This window comes from Melopsittacus undulatus, chromosome 3 (genome assembly GCF_012275295.1).
Source record: "Melopsittacus undulatus isolate bMelUnd1 chromosome 3, bMelUnd1.mat.Z, whole genome shotgun sequence".
In the NCBI taxonomy this organism is placed as follows: domain Eukaryota; kingdom Metazoa; phylum Chordata; class Aves; order Psittaciformes; family Psittaculidae; genus Melopsittacus; species Melopsittacus undulatus.
In genome coordinates this window covers 103529700-103551833 of record NC_047529.1, presented here as the reverse complement: position 1 = coordinate 103551833, position 22134 = coordinate 103529700, and the positions used below count along the sequence as shown (strand labels likewise).

The following is a 22134-nucleotide window of genomic DNA, read 5'->3' as shown; positions in this document are numbered from 1 at the left end:
TAGCAGATCAGGGATGTCAGGGGAAGGAAGGTTCCAAGGAGCTTTATCCATGTACCATGATTCTTCTATGGTCAGTGACATGGGATGTCTTTACACATGGAATCCAGTAGATTAGTTGGTGGTAAAGTATTAAGAGAAGTTTAAATGTCCTTCTGTGATGTTTCCCATAATTTTTTTTCTAAACAGTGTGGTGTGTGATACTCCACATGATTTGAGCTTTCTGCACTTGAGCACCTTTAGGACTTTAAGCTAGTGGAGGGCAAGAACACCCTGGAAAAGCATAGAATCATGTTATTGTTAACGTTGGAAGAGACTTTAAAGCTTATCCAGTTCCAACCCCCTGCCACAGGCAGGGACATCTTCCATTAGAACAGTTTGCTCCAAGCCCCAATCAACTTGGCTTGAACACTGCCAGAGAGGGGACAGCCACAGCTTCTCTGGGCACCATGTGCCAGTGCCTCTCCACCCTCACAGGGAAAGATCTCTTCTTAATATATAACCTAAATCTCCCCTCTGTCGGTTTAAAGCCATTCCCCCTTGTCCTGTCATTACAGGCCCTTGTCAAAAACCCCTCTTTCTTGTAGGCACCCTTTAGGTATTGGAAGACTGTTAGAAGGGCTCAGGGCTCAGCAGAGCCTTCTCCAGGCTGAACAAGCCCAACTCTCTAAATCTATATTCATAGCAGAGGTGCTCCAGCCCTCTGAACATCTTCATGTATTCATTCAAGTATTCATCTGTGGACTTATTTGGGCAGGTCCAGCTCCCTATTATGTAATGTACCTATAGTGGCTATCTCAGGGACATGTTTTAAAACAAAAGACTGGTATTGTCGTATTCCAACTTTTGCAATAGGAAAAGAATAATATGCATGTTTAATTAAAAAGATACGTACCTTGCTAGGGTAAGATTTAAACTAGTAGTTTTACCACCCCCCAGCAACAAATGAAACACAATAATCAGGAATAGATGCTTATTCAGCCTTGTGAATTGTTCAGGATGGAACATAACATTTGAGGGATGAATTTGTGCTCAAAGTAGTACAAGAGTTTGGGCTGATAAAATGTCAGAAAGAGTTTCTGTGCAACAGTTAATGGTTCTAAGAGCATTACCTAGACACTGTTATAAATGTGAAAATGAATAGACTTCATAATCTTTGCTGTTAAGACATAATTATAACTGAAAGCATTAAAGTACTTTGGAACTACTACTTTTCCAAAGTTGGAACTGTAGTTCTACCACATGCATATCATATCTTCATTAATTATTTGAAATAATGGCAAACTGAAGTTTTCAAAGAGCCTTTCTGTTGTGGTTTAAGCCCACCTGGTAACTCAGAACCACACAGCCACTGGCTCACTTCCTCCCTTCCACACCCCTATCCCCCACCCGCTCCCAGAGAGATAGGGGGAGAATGGAAAGAATGTAACTCCCACGTAATTACATAGTTACCTAGGGTTGAGATAAGAACAGTCCAGTAACTAAGGTATAACACAAAACCATTGCTGCTACCACCAATAATAATAATGATAAGGGAAATAACAAGGGAAGAGAATATAAAACTGGAAGGGGAAAAGGAAAGAAAACAATAAATACAAGTGATGCACAATACAATTGCTCAACACCTGCCAACCGATACCCAGCCCATCCTGAGCAGTGATCTGGGCCTTCCAGGTAAGTCCCCACATTTTCTATACTAGGCATGACGTGCTGTGGTATGGAATACCCCTTTGGCTAGTTTGGGTCAGGTGTCTTGTCTCTCCTTCCGCCTGGCTTCCCGTGCCCCTCCTCACTGGCAGAGTATGAGAGACTGAAAAGTCCTTGACTGGAGTAAACATTATTTAGCAACAACTAAAAACATTGGTGTTATCGGTGTTGTTCTCAGACTGAAGTTGGAAACACAGCACTGCACCAGCTGCTAAGAAGGAGAAAAATAACTGTCACAGCTGAACCTAGGACACTTTCATTACACCTTTGTGCCAAAGTTTTTTTATTCTTGAATATATATTTTTTACACAGTCCAATGTATGACTGTCATTTTTTTGATGCTCCTAGATGATACACAGCTATACTCTTTAATTCCTCAGATGGGGGCCTGGAAGTTACACCTTTCCTGAATTCTTCTGAAGCGTATAAATCTCAAATGAAATGAGGATTTACTGCTTTATGAGTAATTTGGAAAAATTTCAGCAATATTTACTGCTGAGGGAAGAGCTTATAAAACTCATCAGCATTTCTTGGGACAGCTAGAAGCAAAGTTGTTTTGTCCGTATGCCATTGTGTCAAAATCTTTGCTGGTTAGACAGCTTATGGTGCTTCCTGAAAATCATTATTTATGACCCTGAGTTTATTTATCTCTATTTCTTGCCCTTGTTTTTAGTACCTTCAAAAAAATTCTCTTAATTCTCATTTTGGAACATTCATAATTATTAATTAATACCCAGCAGAATTTGCTGTTTCTTCAACTGATTGGCTAGTTCCACATGTGAAAGGCTGTTCATTGCTTGTTGGTGCAATAAGGTATGTGAGCACACTGTTTCCTGTGGCTTGATTGAGTTGCCTGAAGTAGGCAAGTGGTGTCATTTGTGATGCCCTGGTTTTTCCTGAAATATTGAGTGATGAGTGGGATGGCATGGGATTCACAAGAAATCTATGAAAAAGATGGAGCATTAACATAATGCTTTCCAGAAAAGATTGTACATTAATGCTGGTTCTTCAAGACTCACTATAATTAAGTGATTGGTGCTTTATAAATACAGAAAGCAGCATATACTCTATTAAAAGTTATATATGAATTGTTGCTTGCTTTCAGAAAATGTTGTGAGGGAAAGAACTGCTAATGGTATTGGATGGAGTAAGCCTGATAATATGATCTTGGCACTTAGTTTATGAATTTGATTTTATTTTTTGATAGTGCATAAAGATCAGATAGAGACATTCTTGTATTCAGTGATGCAGATTTATGGTCCCAAAGGGTTTGCCTTCTAATTAAAAATTAAGTTACTCTGAGGTAATTTAGCAAACTATGAGAAAGAAGATGAAAGAACAGAATAAGGGTGTGAGTAATGAGCTGAAGTACTTGTACAGGCTACCTATGTTAACAATGTGGTGATTGGAATTCTTTGGAAGTGTTTCATCTTTATACTCTCTCAGCAGGTTTTCTTTGTTGTGCTGCTAACAATCCCTTGCTGCTGTATTATTTTCCTTTGAATATAGCAATGGGATAGCTATTGTCTCAATTATTTTCCTAAGAGAAACTTTGTGGGGTTCCTTACACAAGTCACGTTTCAGCTGAGTGCTCACCAAGACAGGACATTGCCATTTCTGGTCCTTACAATTGATGCCTGAAACTAGGGAGAGTGGAAATAGGGTGGAAGAGGAATGGGAAAGAAGGGTATGTGACTCTTTTGCTGTAAATGTGAATACAAAATGCTGCATGTTACAGAGAAATGAAAACATTATAGACATTAATACTATATTACTTTTTAACCGTGGTATGCTCTGACATCTTGACAGTAAAGTGAAGTTCCTAAATCTCTAATCTGGGGCTTGGGGTTTTTTTTTACTCTACTAACAATGTTTTTCTTCTCTATCTTAGTAATATCTCTCAAATTCCATGCTAAAAGTAGCACTGTAGTGTTGCATATTATCTTTCAATGACTACCCATTAAATTTGATCAAAGCAAAGTGAGTGTTCTTATTGACCATGCAAACAGGGTCATTCTTTATTCTTTCTGTCTCATGCATCGATTGTGCTATAAGACCTTATGCTGGTGGTTATTAGAAACTAGATATACACCAAGCACTATAGTTAGATTTATCATGACATTTAAGATAGTTGCTTTGGTTAGTGTGGCAAATTCTACATATACCGCATATATAATAAATGGAGTAGTATGAGAATGTTGATGTTAATGATAGGCACTCTAGTTAGAATTTCTCTTGCTGATATGTGAGTTAGAAAAGAATTTAGTTTGTTTGTATTGCCCCCGGGGTCAAAGAGATGAAAAGCCAGGTTGGGCCCTTCCCCTCCCCTGCCCTTCTTCCTCCCCTCCACCTCTTTCTCTGGGGAAAGTAAATAATTGGTTTTAAACAGATACCTTGTGTTTTAGTTTAGCTTTATTTTGTTCTGATTTTGATGTGAAAAATGTAGCTATTTTTTTCTGGCTACCTGCTACCTTATAGAATGTTTTGAGGTAATCTTGTGCCCCCAGGAAAGCCTCTTTTTTTTTGTTTGCTCTTTAGTGCTTTTTGCCCTTCTGAACCCAGAAATGAGTACAAGGCCAAATCCCGAATTTAGGCTTTTCTCATAATTTTTAACTTTAGATTTGGTTTGGTAAGAAGTGATTTAGAAGAGTAGTTATTGTAAAATTGCAACAAAAAACATTTGATATTATTTTAAAGTAATGCAGGAAACCAGAATTATGGAACACACAGGAATATAGCTTGATCAAGCAAATGTGTAAAAAAGCTTTCAGCTTTCGCTATGAGTTAGAAAGAAAATAACTGCTTATAAGGTTGATTCTGTAAATCGAGATCAATTAAATTCTTCTAGCAACAGCATGAAATCAATCTTAAAATAACATACAAACACCTAACGTAACTCATACCCTATATTGTAAATGATGGTTTGTTTGACACTAATCACTGGTTTTTCCATGCACTGGGGTGCATTTTCATGTAACACATTTCTGGATAATGCCTGTGGATCCATTTCTAATGTGTTTGAGAGGGATCTGTTTATCATGTCCACAATTGCTGTATTTGATCTTATGCAAATCATGCAATCAAGCAAATGGAAAGCAAGGCATTGTTGCTAGCGGACCTTGACAAATGGTGGCTTTGTAGTTTTAAGAACCTCCTCCCTTATTGTTCAGATTCGTGTTTGTATCTGTAGTTTTTGAATTCACTGATCCATTTTGAAACCCTTTGAACTTTAAACAGGAAAATATCTGCCAAATCAGATTGTGACAAATAACTGCAGTAATTATGATATAATATGATTTCTATTGTTCAGTTTGTCAGTTTCTGGTTCTAACATTTTAGAAATGCTACTTAAACTGTATTCATGGGCACATCTAAACCTTGATGAAGTCTATGGATTTTCCTTGGCTGCAAAGCTCATGCTTTGAGTGACATTGCTGTGTCTCTAATTACTGTGTTTACTTCTACTGCTCCCACTAACAGTTTTTCTTTTTAGATTTTATCCCACCTAAATCTTTAGATTCCATCGAATCATTCTATTCAACATTTATTTATCAAAATACATTAGCAGTATTAAAAATCAAGACACGGAATACACATCTTTATCCTGTTGCTTTTTCCATTCCAGGAACTGTGATGCACATAGTAACTTTCAGTCATTTATTTTTTTTCAGGGAGGGAAATAAAACATCTTCCATTTCTTCATCTTTGACAAAGTTCCTCCCTCTTCAAATTTAACTAGATATTTCCAGAAACCCTTATGCATGCAGGTAGTCTCAGCAGCTACTGTGTGCATCAACTCTGGGTTTCAGTACAAGCTACCTATTTTAAAAACCAGTTCCATAAAGTAGAGAAAAATACCCCTCCCCAATCACCATCACAAATCTGTGTACAAGGAAAACAGTGTTCACCACAAATAAATGGAAAAAGAGAGATCCACTTCTTTTTCTCTTCTCCCTTCTCCTGTGTTTTATTTGCCCTGCTAAGTGAAGCCACACAATATAGTTTAATTCCAGGGAAGAATGTGTGTTCATTATATACAAGGATATGAATTAAATAGATGCATGGATTGCTTTCAGCTGTTCCTTTTATGATTGCTAAAAGTAAAATCCTTCTCATCACTTGCTTGCCCACCTGGAACATGGAATATCTGATAGTTGTGTCACAGACTTCCATCTCCATTTGTACTTTCTGTGACTTCTCAGATGGCAGCTGCAAGGAAGAAGGGATGCAGGAAGGTGTACACTAATGAGGGCAATACCGTTGGTACCGTGTGTGGAGTTTACTTTCTCCGCTTGCTGAGCCAGCTTGAGCACCTGCTCTGGAGTGTGCTTTCCCCCTCTCACCCGCATAAGCACTGCTTAACCCTGGTAGAATCAGACCCATTATGTTGATTAAACATGTCACCGTGTTACAGGCATTCACTTGACGATTTTTTTTTTATGGCTTTTTTTTAACTCACACTTTGCCATGTGCTCTATAGTGCAACACCACTGAAAGATACTTCCTTTTCAATAGTACCAGTTCATTCTCTCCTCACACACAGTGGGGTAAATCAGAAGGAATTCCATTCCAGCAGGGACTGGGGACATTATATGAGGGGAAAACTAACAAGAAAGAACTTGAGTGTATAACATTTCTGCTTTAGAGATGTTTCTGTTATCGATCTTTTAGTTTGTGCTAATCAGTATATTTACACAAAATGATAACTTGGTATTATTTGGCCCTGAGATCGCCTGTATTTGTCGTGTCTTGCAAAAACCCACAACTTTTCTGGCATACTAAAATGTCTACCTATAACATCTGCATTTTTTTTGCATACCTTAATACTGTTGCCAAAAGCCCAATTAGAAATTCCTTCTTAAAGGATTTGCTCATTAAAATTCTGTGATTTATATTTTAATATAAAAAATAAAAGGTTAGACAATTATGTCTGCATTACTTTCCTACTATAATTTTTCTGACAAAGATTCCTTTATCAGTATAGGGAAGAATATATGAGGCTGAAGAGCATTTAGAATATTTATTCAGCAAAGTTGCTATGTTTTAGTCACCATTTTCAGCTGTAATTGGAATAGTTTCATAATAAATTACCATTTAATAGTTGTATTGCTATAGCATTAGACAGGCTGTCTTTAGTGAAATATATGTTACAAATGTTTGTCATTCATGCAGCTGAAGACAGGCAAAGAAAGCAGTGACCGTTATGAGTGGTGGCAACAATGAGTTTCCTTTGTGTTCATGCTTATAATGAAATCTGCATGAAGTGAATCCTTGTATGTATTGTTGCTTGACATTCATGTGCATACATCACATTTTTAAACAAAATACAACCTGGCTGTGTTAATGAATCTGTACTTGTTTTATCATTAATTTGATTTGATTTAATCATCTTAAAGGTGTTCATTTGCCACTGTAGAGAATTGATGTAGTACATAGCACCTGAGAGGCTAACATCTTTCTTTTTGTTTGGGTGATGTGTATTTAAGTGTAAATGTACTGTACAATGAGGTCATCTCAACCAATGCGTGTCCCATAGACCTGTTAATAGTTAAAATTTTTAGTTATTTGCTGTTAATCAGCAAATACTCATTCACTCCTCTGGGAAAAATGAGAAACATCTAAGACATACAAGTCCCTCTTCCTCTTGATTTTATGAATTCACTACCCTCTGATAGTTATAGAAAAACAAGGTAAAATTAATATACGAAGTAAACTAATATTCCTTTTTCCCCCCCTAGATTTAGCAGTTTTTACGCCACACCAGTTTCTTCTCACTGCATGCACACTCGCTGGCTGTACAAACAGTTCTCGGGTCACCTTGTTTACAGCACAGCTACCACCGTCTCATGTAGATGCCCCAGTCCTGACGGTTTTGGATCCTAGAACAATATATGTACAGTAAGTAATGGTTTCTTCTTTCCTGACAACACAATAGTGCATCAGTTTATTCAAGAATTCCTGTGAGTTCAATCAGGGGAAGGGTTTGTGACATAAAATTAAATTTATTATGATTAAATGCATAGAAGTGATTAGTTTAGTGGTTCTGTGAACCTTCTGATTATCACTTGCCAACTTAATTTCCATTTTGTCTTTACGCAATCAGTATAACCTACATATGGGCATAGCCTCTGAAAAACTTCAGTGCAGGATATGTTCTGGTGATATGCCTGTTTTGTAGCCCCTGCTTTGTGTGTTACTGTAATCATTTACCTATTGAATACAAATACTAGAGGTATGTCTTTGACTTATTTTCATGGTTACACAGCTATGTTTTCAAATTCTTATAAAAACCCCACAAAGTCCCCTAAACAAACATTACGTGTTTCAGTATGGTCTGAATCTTTGCTGGTCTTAATCATGTTTTGCTTTTATTTGCAGATGGAAAGAACCAGTAGCAGTAAATGGAATCCTAGATCGCTATATGATTTATATTGCCAAAAATGAGCAGAATTTTACAAAGTGGAATCTAATCTATAATAGCACAGAACTTTTTCTGGATTTTACTATTCATCAGCTTTTCCCGGGTACTGAATACCTCATAAAACTAGCTGTAAGTTTTAAAGATGTGTAGTAGAGGTGTAAAGTAGTGAAAATTACTCTGATGTGGTTAACATCTTGAATACTTAATGGTTTATGCATTCACTTTTCTTTAACATCTTTCTGAAACCAAGGTGGATGAGCCATCCTGAACAACAAGTGTTTTGTTTCAAAACTGGCCTCAACAAACATGTATATAATTTAAACACAGAGTTTTTTCAAGGATTAACTAACAGAGACTTTACCAGAACTATATGAAAGACTTAAAAACTTGTATTCAATAGTTTCTTGTATTTGATTAGTCTTTCACATTTTGTACCATGATAATTTGCTATTTCTTCATAAAATCTGTATGTAGAAGGAAATAGCAGAAAGGAAAAGTGTTCAGTATAAAACAGCAGTTTGTTCATTTAAAACAGTATAAAAGTGCTTCATGTTTTCATTACATATCTTTCTTACTAGTTTTATTTTATGATGAAATAGAAGAGCTTCAGCTCAGTAACAAACTTGAAAATATGTGTATAAAAGCATGGGATTGTCCCTTGTTTTAAGCACACTGTTCATTTTATAACAATACCTATATAAGGATATTTGCTTTGATAAATGCCATAGAAAAATATTCTGCTCTTGATTATGAATAAATTTACATTTATGTAGACTGGGTATGCATTCATTTTTTCTTAGCATGCTCTTGAATGTTCTAAATATTATACCACAAAAATAAGCTATCTTCAGGTGATGATAAGGAGCTGACTTGAACTTGAAAAAGCAAGGATATTCAGTCTAATTAAAGCTTAGATTCATGTTGAAATTAATTCATTTGTGCCTAGATATTTCAGCATAGTAAATTGTATAGCATATAAAATAGCACCAGGTCCAAAACTAGGGCAGTACTACAACGGGCATTTTATGCCTTTTACCATAAATATGGGACTATCAAAAGAATTTCTGCAGTCCTTCACTGTGCGACAGCTCTTCCATGCTCCTGCCCCGCTCCTGAGGGGTGGGGAGGGTGGTGGTGGTGCTGAGGGGCACAAGGAGAGAGGATCAAGGGAGAATTAACAGGTAGGATCTGGAGAGTAACTGGGACTGCTTCTTTTGGTGGCTCTGCCATGGAACATGGTTGAAACAGGTGTTGTGTTGACTTTGGTTTTACTTTATCTTGTACAGCTTTTCCATAAGTTACTGAATACATTTTTATGAATCTTTAATGTTTATATTTTTATTTCCTATTGATTGGTGGTTTTGATTTGTTTTTTAATATTTGCATTACATCAATGGTAACCAGAAAGTAAGAAAAGATAATGTCCTCTGGTGATGGAGATAACCATATTTACCTGGACAAGATGCAGTCATCTGTGATAGGAAAGTTAGAAGACCTAAATGTCCTTGCAGCTCTAAAATGGCAAGTCTAAAAGTACATGATTTGCCCATTGTCTCTGAGGTGTGATAGCTTTCTTAAAACATTTGGATCCAGTGAAATGTCATGTTACAGATTTCCAAGTTACAAAGTTTCAGTGTGTACAAATGTTAACATCAAATATAGCAAAACTATATCACACATGCACACCTGGAAAAAGTTGAAATATTTAGCATTTCACATGTAATTTATTAGGAATTACAATAAAACTTTTAAAGTCAAGACAACAATAGAATACCTTCAGCACTGGGAATTAACGCTTGTTTGCTTTGTTTAGAATGAAATAGTTATATCAGCTTGAACCTTTTTCTTTCCCTTGTTTCACAGGTAATACTAGTTTTGTTTTGTATCCATTCAAAAACTGGCTTTGGTTTACATGAGACATTTTAAGTTGAGTCCTCAAAAGTTGCTGCTTTGAACACAGGAATCAGGATCCTCCTCAGCAGAACTGTCAGCACCTCACAGGCTGCTGGCTTTAGCTTTTGTATGACAGGTTAATATACGTACACTACGTTAACAAAATGTCTGTCTTTGTATGTTCTTACCAGTTTCTACAATTTATTCCTGCCATTAATATGTAGCAGTTGTATTCATAACTAGTGCAACCACTTTTATAAGCAACATGACTGCTTCTTTTTAAAAGTCAGCTGAAAAATCTTAAGTCATGTTTCCATGGATCAGTGAAAGGAACTTGCTTTTGCTCTGTTCATGCTTTAACATGGATGAGTGTGAGCCAGGCCAGTCTGGAAGCAAATGAAAAGCTGAAAGTAGCCGGGGTGGCACACCCATTTGTATGATTTGAGTGCTTTTGTGATTCAACTGTTAAGCTAGTATCTCCTCATGGCTGTGTTTTGTGTCTAAGCCAGCTCTGGTGCTAACAGGAGAATCCCTGTGTGGTGTCTTGTTATGTGGTTTGTATCTGTCTTTTGGCTATCTTGATGCCTAAGTATTTTTGCAAAATTTGCCTCAAATCTGTTTCTCGCTGAAGTTTAGTATGGCCAGTGTAGGACTTCATGGCATTTCTGGATGTGATTGTCTCAGCAATGCCCAGTCTGTTTGGATTCACTGACCTAAAAACCCACTGTTTAAAATGTAGATGAGTTTTCTTTTACTGATTTTTATTAGAAGAATCAGACGCTTCATTCCCCAGCAAGTTTCAGGGGTACACAAATTGAATTTCACGAAATTCAAACGATAAATAAATGGGAAGGCTGCTGTTACTGAGCCCCTGAATGAAAAAGCACTCCACTGCTGAGGAGAGCTCAGTGGAACTTGTTCAACAAGGTAATGAGAAATGTGCAAGGAAGAGATTTTCTAGAGCTGGTGTTTTCAGCTTCTTCATTAAGCCAATAGAAGTGAAATAATCTGAAGAATAGTTTGCATTTTCTGGAAGGATAACTGTCTTAAATATTTTCCTAAACAAAATGCTAACAATTATCTGAGCATTGTCTAAGCTGACTATTTCAAACACTATTTGTGTTTAAAGTAAATGCCATTTTCAGATGTTCCCAAACCTGAGGCTGCATTTTTTCATCGTTATTAGATAGCCCAGACTGAACACAATCTGTAGTTGTGTTGGGAGTGTAATTTCCAGTGACATCAGCAGAATCTTGGTATATCAAATAGCCTCTCATTTACAAACAGTTCTTACTTTTACCCATGGGTAAATCGTTAGCATACACTTGGAGCAGGGTAGGAAAGATGTAGACTGCTCTCTGATTTGAAACACACTGGAAAATGAGAAATTGAAGCTAATCTTTTCAAATAAAATATACTATCTTGAAAGAAACATTTTATTTCTGGAGATCTGGACAACGTTATATTTCCTTTATGTGCAGATGATCCAGAGCACACACTTCAGCGCATGAGCAACTCCTAAAAAAGAGATGATTCTAAAAGTTTTAATTAGAAGTATGTCTGAATCTGGATCTTTGTTGAGTTTGGGTTTTGATTTATTTTATTTCTAAGCAATAAAATTAAACAATAAACTAAGGAATCTTTAAATCTAGTACAGATTTTCTATATTCTTGTTCGGGTTTGACTTCTGTGAGAACTCCTGTCTCTTTTCACTCAGTGCAAGTAATTGGAAAACCAGTACATGTAAGGACCGTAGCTGTGGAGTCTTATATGTAAAAATGTAAAACTTTAAAAGCTTGTTGTCAGGCAATATTCACATTTATTTTTGCACATTGTATTGTTTCTTAATCAAGCAAAATATAAAAGTAGTGTAATCCATCTTTCTTGTATGGTAACTGAAATACAAATGATTTGACTATTATTCATAAACATGTAGTAATAACTGTTACATACTGATTTATAATAGTATTTTTTCACTCTTTTAATTACACCTGCACATCACTCTATGCTTTCAGGAAGTGCAGAACTGTCTGAATGGCATGTTTTTCTCAGTGACTGTTCATCGAGATAATTTCAGTGCATCGAGAGTTGGTCAGTGTATTGTGTCTGGAACTTGTGAGAGCTTTTCAGTCAATTCCAGCAGTTTTGCACTGTAAATGATACCTTTTGTATTCTTTTTGTTTGTTTGTTTGTTTTTTACTGCAGCTACAAAAGCAGTGGAAAACTAATTGTAATTATGACTCACACTTAAATGCAAAATACTGCAAGTCAGACATTAGTATAATGTTTAGCTACAGTCTACCTAAAAACTATGTATCATATGTAGCGCATCTTGTTGTTTAAGAAAAGAAATAAACAAATCCATGCTAAGAAAAGTATTTTCACAGACTTAGTTTAAATATGTAAAAATTCTAAAACTTCACAGAAAAGCATTGCTAAAATTACTGGCATTACATTAAAATATGTTTATTTGTTTCGATTCATATTTTAAGGCTTGCACTGCAGGTGGATGTTCAATAAGTGAAGCTAGCACAGCTATAACAGATGAGAGTACACCAGAAGGTGTTCCTGCTCCAAAAGCCCAGTCATATTCATCTGACTCTTTTAACATCTCATGGACTAAGCCTGAGTATCCGAATGGTAAGTGAACTCTTCTAGCCTCAAGTTAAAAAGATGATTAGTAAAGGTAAATTAATATTCTAAATGGCAGCTTATATGTGGTGCTTAATTTTTAATGATCATTTTAGCACATAAAATACCTGAGATAGTATCATTGTCTGCAGCTAGGAGATTGTGGGGTTTCAGCCTATCGCATGGTTTTAGTGGCTCAAAAGTGCTCCCTTTTGTTAGTTTGTGTGAACTGCATCTCATTGTTTAATGTTTTCCAGGATAACTGAGCTGAGAAATAGGCATTCTTTGAGAATATCAGTCTAGGATGCTGATTTCACCTTCCAATAAAATATTAATTTCTTTTACATGAATTGATAAGTAATATTAGATTTGTGTTCTCCACAGTCCTGTGTAAGCTAAATAATATACTTTCTTTAGTTTAGAAATGATTTCCACTGTGAAATATATGTGTGTATAAAACTTTAGGGAAGGTTTTACATTTCTAACACTACTGCACAGTATCATGTAGTGTTGGAATATACCTTGATTTTATTATCGTGCATGTAACAGTTTAAAGCACAACAGAAGATGTTATATAGATAGAAATCACTGAATTTAAACAACAGATTTTTTTTTTCATTGGCTTATCATATTCATATATAAAAATTATTTCTCACTGTGGTTTTACATGAATTTAATTTTTCCCCTGCAAGTTTTTCCCCACCTTCAGTTGTGTGGCACAGCACATCCTACTTGTAAAACTTCACTACAAGGCACTTTAAATAATCCCCCCAAAATTGGTAATTGTAAAAGCTACATATATGTAATATTCTGTAAGGTCTTACATTGCTTTTAGAGAGAAATAAGAGTGTGTCACCTGTTGTTAAATAATGTATTGGATAATTTGTGATCTTTATGTAGGAGTCATATTGGAAGTTTTTGCCTGCTAGCACTTTAGAAACCCTCTAACCCTGTATCCAAAATTCCATATGTGGCAAAATATTAGAGGAAGACAAAGAGGAAGGAGAAAGGGGAGGGGTAAAGGATGTGGCTGCAGGGAGTGAGAAAGAATGCAGAAAGATCTTATATGTGGCTTAGTGGCTAAAATCTGAATAATTTTACATGTAATAGTTCACGTCATGAACTGATTCTACTATCCCTTCTTCAGTGTGGGGAAAAAAATCCAACTGGTTTAGACAGTGGCTTAACTATTCAAATAAATATATATACATACATTTATTTATACATGCATTTCAACAACACAAAAGATAAAGACTCATAGTTTGATAACTGAATTTCCACAAGCTTCATTAAAACAACTAAAACTTGGGAATACATGCCCAAATTTGTACATTATTTCTTATTGTTAATACAATATTTACTATGTACAACTTAGCTCTCCTTTTAAATACAATAAATAGGTTATTAGGAAACAGCTGAGGGTGTTAGTACACCCTCACCAAAAAATAATTGGGCTGCAGTTTTGGTTGAATGTAAGGCTAATTTATATTATTTTGTGGGAAAAAAAAATATTTCATTTTATAGAAAACATGTAACAATACACTTAATTCTTTGTTAAAGGTTGCTTTAAAAATGTTATTTGTGTACCAGGTAGAGAAAAAAGACATTTGGAAGATGATATACTGAATGTGTTTGTAATATGCACATTTTCTTTTATCTTATTTTCAAACCAGCAATAAAATGGTTGATGGTGCATGGCACAGAGTTATGCCACTTCACAGCAGAGCCCCCTATTTCTGTCACATATATGTCCCATATGTGGATAGTGTAATATAAGTGATATTGACTATTTAGATGAGGGTAAGATATGGAAAGGCTTGTGAAATGGTTACTAGATGATCTTTAAGTTCCCTTCCAAACCTAACCATTCTATGATTCTGTGAAATGACATGTAGCATCAGATACTCTGTTTTGAGCCTCCACTATTCTAGTGGTCTCAATAAAGAATCATATATTCTTTATAACATATCTATTACAGTCTTACTGTATAGTCATAGATAATTAAAATTAAGTCTTGATCTGAACTGTATCTTCCAAGGCTATATGGAATTTGTATGGGAAATATTAGGTATAGTAATTAGTTATTCAGTGAACTAATCCAGTACTTGTTCCTGAAAATGCTTGTGCTTGTGAGAGAAGATCCGTGCTTGTAGTCAGTAAAATCTACATAAATAAAAGTATGTTGTCCTAAGATTTGACCTCTAGATTGTACCTGAAGAGTAAAATGGTTGTAGTACTTTAGATTCAAAGCCTCTTTTCATCTTCAGTGTTTGGAATATCATTGACAGATCATATAGTCTTACCCAGGGAAGGAAGAGGAGGAAGAAAAAGGGAAGAGTGCATAGCTTTTTTCAGTTTAAGCTTTATTTGCTTTGTTGATTTTCTTTAAGTGAAACGTAATTGTATTATAGTCAATAGAGATTTTGTTTTAAATGAAACCAAGATTTAATCTAGCTACCTAGACTTAATAATTATGAAGAAACTACATCTTTTCATGGTGACTATGTGTTGCTCATAAAGCCTTGTGCTTAACACAAAAATGTGCTATACTTTGCAATACTTCACAGATGATAAACTTCAGGCATATCTATAAAGTCTTTAAAAAGTAGGTAATATTTGGGGAGACTTTGAACTTTTTCTCAGTATGCTTTGGAAACATAGAGTGGTGAAATAGAGAGGCTAAGTTATTTATTCCTGGCTGAAAAGAATTATCAGCTAATTCAGAAAAATGGCTTCCCATCTCAAGTCAAAGTCAGACTATGAGCTCTTTTGTTCTGAAATGTACTTTGTTCTTTCTTTTCATTCTGTAATCTTTTCATTCAGAGAAAAAAAAGCTCACAGTGTTGACCAGCTGCTCCTCAGAGTGTGAATGCTGCAAGGTGCTGTGGCTTTAGGAAGACCTTAAAATACTTGTACAGTTAATGAACACTTAGTTACAATGGGGATCCCATAGAGGCACGTATGACACCCATGTTAATATCAAGTGATCACATTATGGTTCGTGCTGTTACCAGAAATATCAAAGGAATTAATAATGATTTGTAGGTTCCTGTAAAGGGTTATTGCTACTGAGATAGATACTAAAAGTACTTCAGGGGGTTTTGGTTGGTTGGTTGGTTTGTTTTTTCCTGTAAAATACATCTTTAATGTCAGTATTCGCATTTTTACTGTGAGATAAATATGTTGGTTAACATATATATATGTATATATATCTATGCACACACATATGTATGTACCATATATATGCAATATGTTCTGATGCAAATTATATATATATAATTTGTTTATTTGATGTAGGGCAAATATCAACCATTAATGCTCTTGCTTTACAAGCAACTAGACACAGAACCCCAAGGGACTTTTGCTTTAGGAAGCCTTTCAAACGTGGTAGGATTGATAATCCGAGATTTACCAGGACTTCCTCCCACATCCAGATCTCTGGTATCTGACTTGAGTTTAGCTTCTTGCTTTTCTAAAATTGAGGAATCTGTGAATCACTTCACCATATGCAGCTCTGCATTGTTTTGTTGTATATAATTTTTGAAGTATAACTCTTCAATAGCTCTTCAGCTGAAACAGTTGTGTATACATTTTTATTTACGAAACATTTCTCCATTCAGTAGAGGGGAAAATCTTTTCTCAGTTTCAAACAATATCTTCCTCAGTGTAGTTTCAAACAATTCAGTTTAAAGGGAAGAACAGGTGAACTGTGCCATATTTTTACAATACAAAGATGTTTTCTATAATGGGAAGATCAGAAGGCATCCTCTGAACTGAACTCACTTCTAATGCACCCTATAGCTTAGCGTATCTTGGCCTTAAGGTTTAAATATAGCTTTTTAAAAAAGAGAATATTCAGAAGGGAGAAAGATGGAGGAATAGATAAATAGGAATAAATAAAAATTTATTCTTTTGCAATCTCAACTTCCAAAATCTAAGCCAATCTATGAAATTTAGTCTTTAGTTTATTCAGTTCTAAACACTGTGTGTGTACAGTCTGTACAGGATTCATGCTATCCTGTCATGCACCTTCAGAAGAACAGATTTAAGTTTTCTTATAAGTGAGGTAAGCGGTCATCTGCAATTTTTGAGTTAGTATTAGCCCATTACACCAGGACCATTCTCTCATCTATCTAAAAGTCTTGCTAATACTTGTTTTGAGTTTGAAAATGTCTTTTCTTCCTTTAGTTTGAATATGTAAGTAATAGTTTACTTCAGGACTTTTTCTACAGCATACTTAGAAGGAAACAGCTATCAGTATTGGTTTATGTGTGGTTTTGTTTAGAAAAGTGTGTAAAGCTGTTTTCCAAACAGGACCCTTCCACACATCACTTCCTGATTTATCAAAGTTATAGCACTGGCCTAAATTGTCCTTCTGTGCTTCAGTTATAATGTAGATCACAATCTTTCTTTCTAAGCCCAAGGTCGTTAAGATTTGAGGTGGTTTTGTTTGTGTCTCTACTTCTTGTGTAGACAGGCATATGCAGAATAGGCTGTGAAACACAATTGCCTCAGTTTTCGTGATTCCAAGGTGATGTTAGGTGCTATTTAGAAACGAATTTCTTAAGGGATGGTCTTTGAAACAGTGCAGCTGTTTTCAAAAGGTGCAATCCACTTGCAAGTTTTTCAACAGTAAAAGATGGGAGGATGTGTTTCTTCTAAGTGTTGTAAACACAGTCCTGCTAAACACTTGCTTCACTATAAACTGTTTGACTGTACTGCTACTACTACCACTAATGTCTGTAGGGTTAGTTTTCTTCTAAGCTCTGTATCTGTTTGGATATTGAGTGCTATCACATTGTTTTATAGGTATTATTACTAGCTATGGATTGTATATGGATGGTGTTCTGATGCAAAATTCATCACAACTAAGTTGTTATGTTCATGGACTTGCTCCTTGGAGTCTGCATTCCTTCAGAGTCCAGGCATGTACTGGAAAAGGTTGTGCTTGGGGTCCACTGGTGAGTACCTTAATTTGCATTCTGGGTGCACAGTAAATGTCAGATGACAGTGAATATCGGAGTAAATGGTGATGATTCACTCTGGTCAGTACTAACCCATCTGGCAAAATGTGACATTTAAAAAAAAAACACCCTGTTTAAGAGCTGCTAAGGATTTGATAGGTCATCGTTAGGCACCATTCCAAAGCAGAACAGGAGTACAGTGAAAGAAAGACAAAATTTGAGACTGAAACACACATTATTGACATTAAAAAGAGTTGATATGTTTGAAAAGTGCAGATGTGCTTTACCCAGATTTATAAGGATGTATCTAAAGAAAGAGTTACTGTTCCAGTAATGGGCAAATTTCTAGCTGCCTGACTGAAAGGATGGAAGTTAATTTGAGAATTGCAGAAGCCAGAAGTGGCAACAGGAGCAAAGAATATATAGTTATTCATAAATATCTTTTGAATGCAAGTATGTGATCAGAATATTATACTGACATATTTTAACAGTCTTGTACAAAAACCTATTTTGTTCAGGATTTGAGAAAAAAGACGTATTAAATTTGACATGTGAAAAACAAGCCTTCTGAGACCTTTCTGTTTTTTTAAGGTTTTTAGACACGTATCTGAACTGATAAATCCATTATGATTTCATAGTACTGTAGCTGATGAATAGCTGAAATAATATCTACTATGCTTGATTTTGTTTTCAAGCATAACTAAGAAACCTGTGTTAATTCTTTTTTTCTTTAATTTAGCTTTATGTGTGTACTTTTCATTTTTTTAACAAGAAAAGGAAGAATAGGGGAAAAGCAGAAGATTATGGAGCTTTTTTCATGTTCTGTTTATTTTTCTGTCAGAATTTGTAATATAACTGTATTGTGCTCTGAAAGAACTTCCAGGTTTTATTTTTATGATATAATTTCTTAGTCACATTTCCAGTATTCTTTCCAAGATTTCTTGCTTTCAGATGCTGGTAACATCATCTATCTGTAAAAGAAGGCTAGACTTTATAGCCATTAAACATTTTATAGTTTCCTTTACTTTGAAGGATATTTACTCTTAAAAGCTTGAATGGCTTTCTGCCAGTTTTTGTTGTACATTTTATACAACTTCACATGTACCCCAAAACCAAGCCTTGTTTTAAGGTATTCAATGTGCAATAACCTAATCCATTTTGTTGGTAGCGATGTTTAAGACAAATAGTTACCAGACTTTGCATACAGATGAAATACATATGTTTTCAGTACTTCTGTCTTATCAAATAGACATCAAAAGGACAGAACATCAGTAGTTAAGGTTTTAAAAAGTATTTTTAGTAGACTTTTTTTATACCTCCACTGAAATACAGACTTGTAACTTGACTTCTCAAACAGTTCAAAGTAGGGGTCGCTTGTATCTGATACTCATCTGCATCCCATGATTAGTACGCAAAATGTTTTCCAACGCTAGTGATCCATCTCTAATGACAGGAATTAAAGTACAACATCTTTATTTAGGCTCACTTAAGTGTTGCATCTTCATTAGATTTCTTGAAAGATTTTTGTATCAAGTACAAAATAAATCCAACACTTAAAAAAACTGAATAAAAAGAAAACCCACACATTTTGTCTTTAAATAGTAAAGGAAACATCTTCCAGCAGTAAACTGATACGCTTCCAGCTATTTTTGTTGCTGATCCTGTGCTTAATGTGCCCTAATTGATGAATGAGTGCTATGTGACTATCCTAAATATGGGATTGCTCCATCTTATGTTTCTGAAGGTAGCTCTAAAGATCTTAAATCAGTTATGAGAGCATTAGCAGCTATTGTGTTTCAGTATTAGATAGTTTGTGTTTAGTTTATTTTTGTCAGTGATTGATTTCAGTGAGATGCGGGTTGGTAACATGTAAATAAAGAAATGATAATTTTTAATCTCTTTCTAGTAAAGTCAAGATAACATTTTTGTGTCTATTCTACTTGTTTTTTTTTTTTGCTTTTAGAAATGCAAATATAAACAGGGATTATGAAGAAACAGTGTAACCTCTAATAAATTGTTTTGAGGAATTCAGGAGATCTGAAAATCTGCTGGGTTTGAAATGTGTTAGCTCTTGAAAATACCTTGTAAATAGATGTAGATGGGCAACGCTGAATGTTTGTCACCTCAACCCACTGCTAATAGACCTAAATTTCAGGCCTTTAGCTTATATGAATGTTAGTACTTGTTTTTTAAATTCAGATGGATGACTGTGTTTTCCCAATATTATTAGTATTCCTAATGTGTTATTGTGTTATTTATATGATAGCAGAGTATTTTTTAAGTTGTTAATAAACACATCTGACAATATCACAGAATTGTGTATAAAGTAATGTTTAGAAAAAGAAATATGAAACAGCTTTTCTGTGCCTTGTGTTCACATACACAATGTGCATTTTAACACAAAAGAGTATTGTTAAAATACACTGAAGAGTTGTAGCTGTGGAGGATAATGCATTTAATTCTATTAATATTTCTTATACTAAAAAGAATAGCAGGTCATAAAGAAAAGGCTAGAGACACAATACAGCTGTTGCAGCTGTTTAGGATGTAGTACATATTGCTATAAGTTCATACTGTTTTAAGAATATTTTAATCCTTTTCAGTAGAAAAATTGCTTAGAATTCATTTCTCCATGTTTCTGTTGTGGTGAGATCAGAGTACCTGCATTTAGCAGCACAACTAACTTTACAGGAAATTATTTTAGCTTAGAAAGCACACTTTAGTGCAGCTCTTCCATAAGAATGTTTTTGACTGAAATATCCAAAGAATCAATGTAGCACTGATCCAATGAATATATGAATCAGTTGTTTATTTTAAGCATGTGCTCTACCCTGTTGCCTTTACTGCAGCTGCTCAGATTTCTAAAATATAATAGTTTGTGAATATAGAAGTACATGTAGAGATAGTGATGCACTTCAGCAATATAGCCTGGCACTTGTTAACAATAAGCTTTCAAAAGTGTACATGCTAAAAAGTAAAACATTTATGTTTCAAGGATAGAGCAAGTATGTTTGGTTGTTTTGATGGCAGGTGTGGCACATGAAAAATAACATTTATTATCACTCCCATGAACTTGTATTTGTGAGGAACTTAGAAAGGTGTGAAACCATCTTCTACCTTAGAAAATACCAGATAAATCATGTATGAAAAACAAACTTGTTGCCATAAATAAAGGATGAGGAAACTATTTTGTTCTATAGCACTGTTCACTATGAGTCATGAAATTTCAATGCTATATTTCTATAATATTGAATGAGTATTTATATTAAAAAGTTATAATATCTTATTCTCTCTTAAAGGCCTACTTTTTATTGCAAGATAAATCTGTTAAGTGAAATTTAAAGATAATTTAGGGAGCAGAAAATACTCTCCAAATAATATTTTTTCTCTATCAAATACCTGTAGTAATTTGCTACAGCATTTAAATGCATTTTCTTTACAGTTGTCTTTTAAAATATAGAAACTAAAAATACTCTGTGGTTTTCTATTTCTGCTTCCTCCACTATGCTAAGCTGAGATCATTCACTCACATGAGGTGCAATGGTGCTTTTAAGAAATGAGTTATTCTTTCCCAGTTTCATGTTCCCTGCTCCTTACAGGTGTCTCTGTATAAAGTATGTTAGTTGCTTGACAGCTTCAAGCAAATGCAGATGAAATGAAAGTAAAATGCTTCAAAATTAAGACGCAGTGTTTTTTTCCTGACAAATAACTTTTCTTTTTATCTTGCATTTCTCACTCCTTCTCTCTTTATAAACCATGGCAACAAACCGTGATCTTATGGCTGAACTTACAGGTAGAAGCTTGGACTATGGAAGCTTCCCCACAGGGAACAATTGATGTATTTGCTACTGTTGATGGGTCCAAAGAAGTTCAATTAAAATGGCTTTCCCCAAATAATCCTAATGGAAAATTGGCTTACACAGTCCTTGTCACTGGTCTCTTCTATGCTGATCAAGGTAATACTTTTTTCCTTTGTAATAAGTATAATAATTTCATTGATATTCCATTTAATATTTTCCTTAATTCCTTTATCACTATATATTTCCTGCTTGTTTTGTCGCTCCATTGATTATTTTAGAATTATCAATTTTATTCTTTAAGAACAGCTGCTTTGATTTATGGTGCTTTACATTTGTACAAGCACATAAATTGCCAAATAAAGATAAGCCTCCTGCACTCATTTGCTCTCTAGATATACACATAGAGCCTTATCTCACAACCTTAACTCCGATAAGGAAGCTAGACTCACCAGATTTCAGGTGGTTTGCTTATATAAGTGGGAGGCATTCATGAGAGTTGTTCATAATATAGTTGATCATGAGCATATTTGAAATTGATGTAAGCAGTCATAAAGAAGTAAGGCTTACAAACAGCCAGGTACCTAAAAAAATATTCAGTTAAATTAGACACATATTCCTAAAAAGAAGGAAGGAAAAGCGACTCTATTTCTGTATAACAAACAGACTCAACATCCAAATCAAAAGTTATTTGTTGAATCTTACTGTGGTCAGCTGTTTTATT

General features: G+C 34.9%; 1 protein-coding gene across 1 annotated transcript in view; it reads left to right on the top strand.

Annotated features, from left to right (window-relative positions):
- The window catches only part of USH2A (usherin), a 375630-nt gene that overhangs the window by 173145 nt on the left and 180351 nt on the right, over positions 1-22134 (top strand). The window contains exons 32-36 of the mRNA XM_034060823.1: positions 7443-7602; positions 8083-8254; positions 12511-12658; positions 17459-17610; positions 21407-21569. Coding sequence (XP_033916714.1) covers positions 7443-7602; positions 8083-8254; positions 12511-12658; positions 17459-17610; positions 21407-21569 — 795 coding nt within the window. The remainder of the gene's footprint in view (positions 1-7442; positions 7603-8082; positions 8255-12510; positions 12659-17458; positions 17611-21406; positions 21570-22134) is intronic.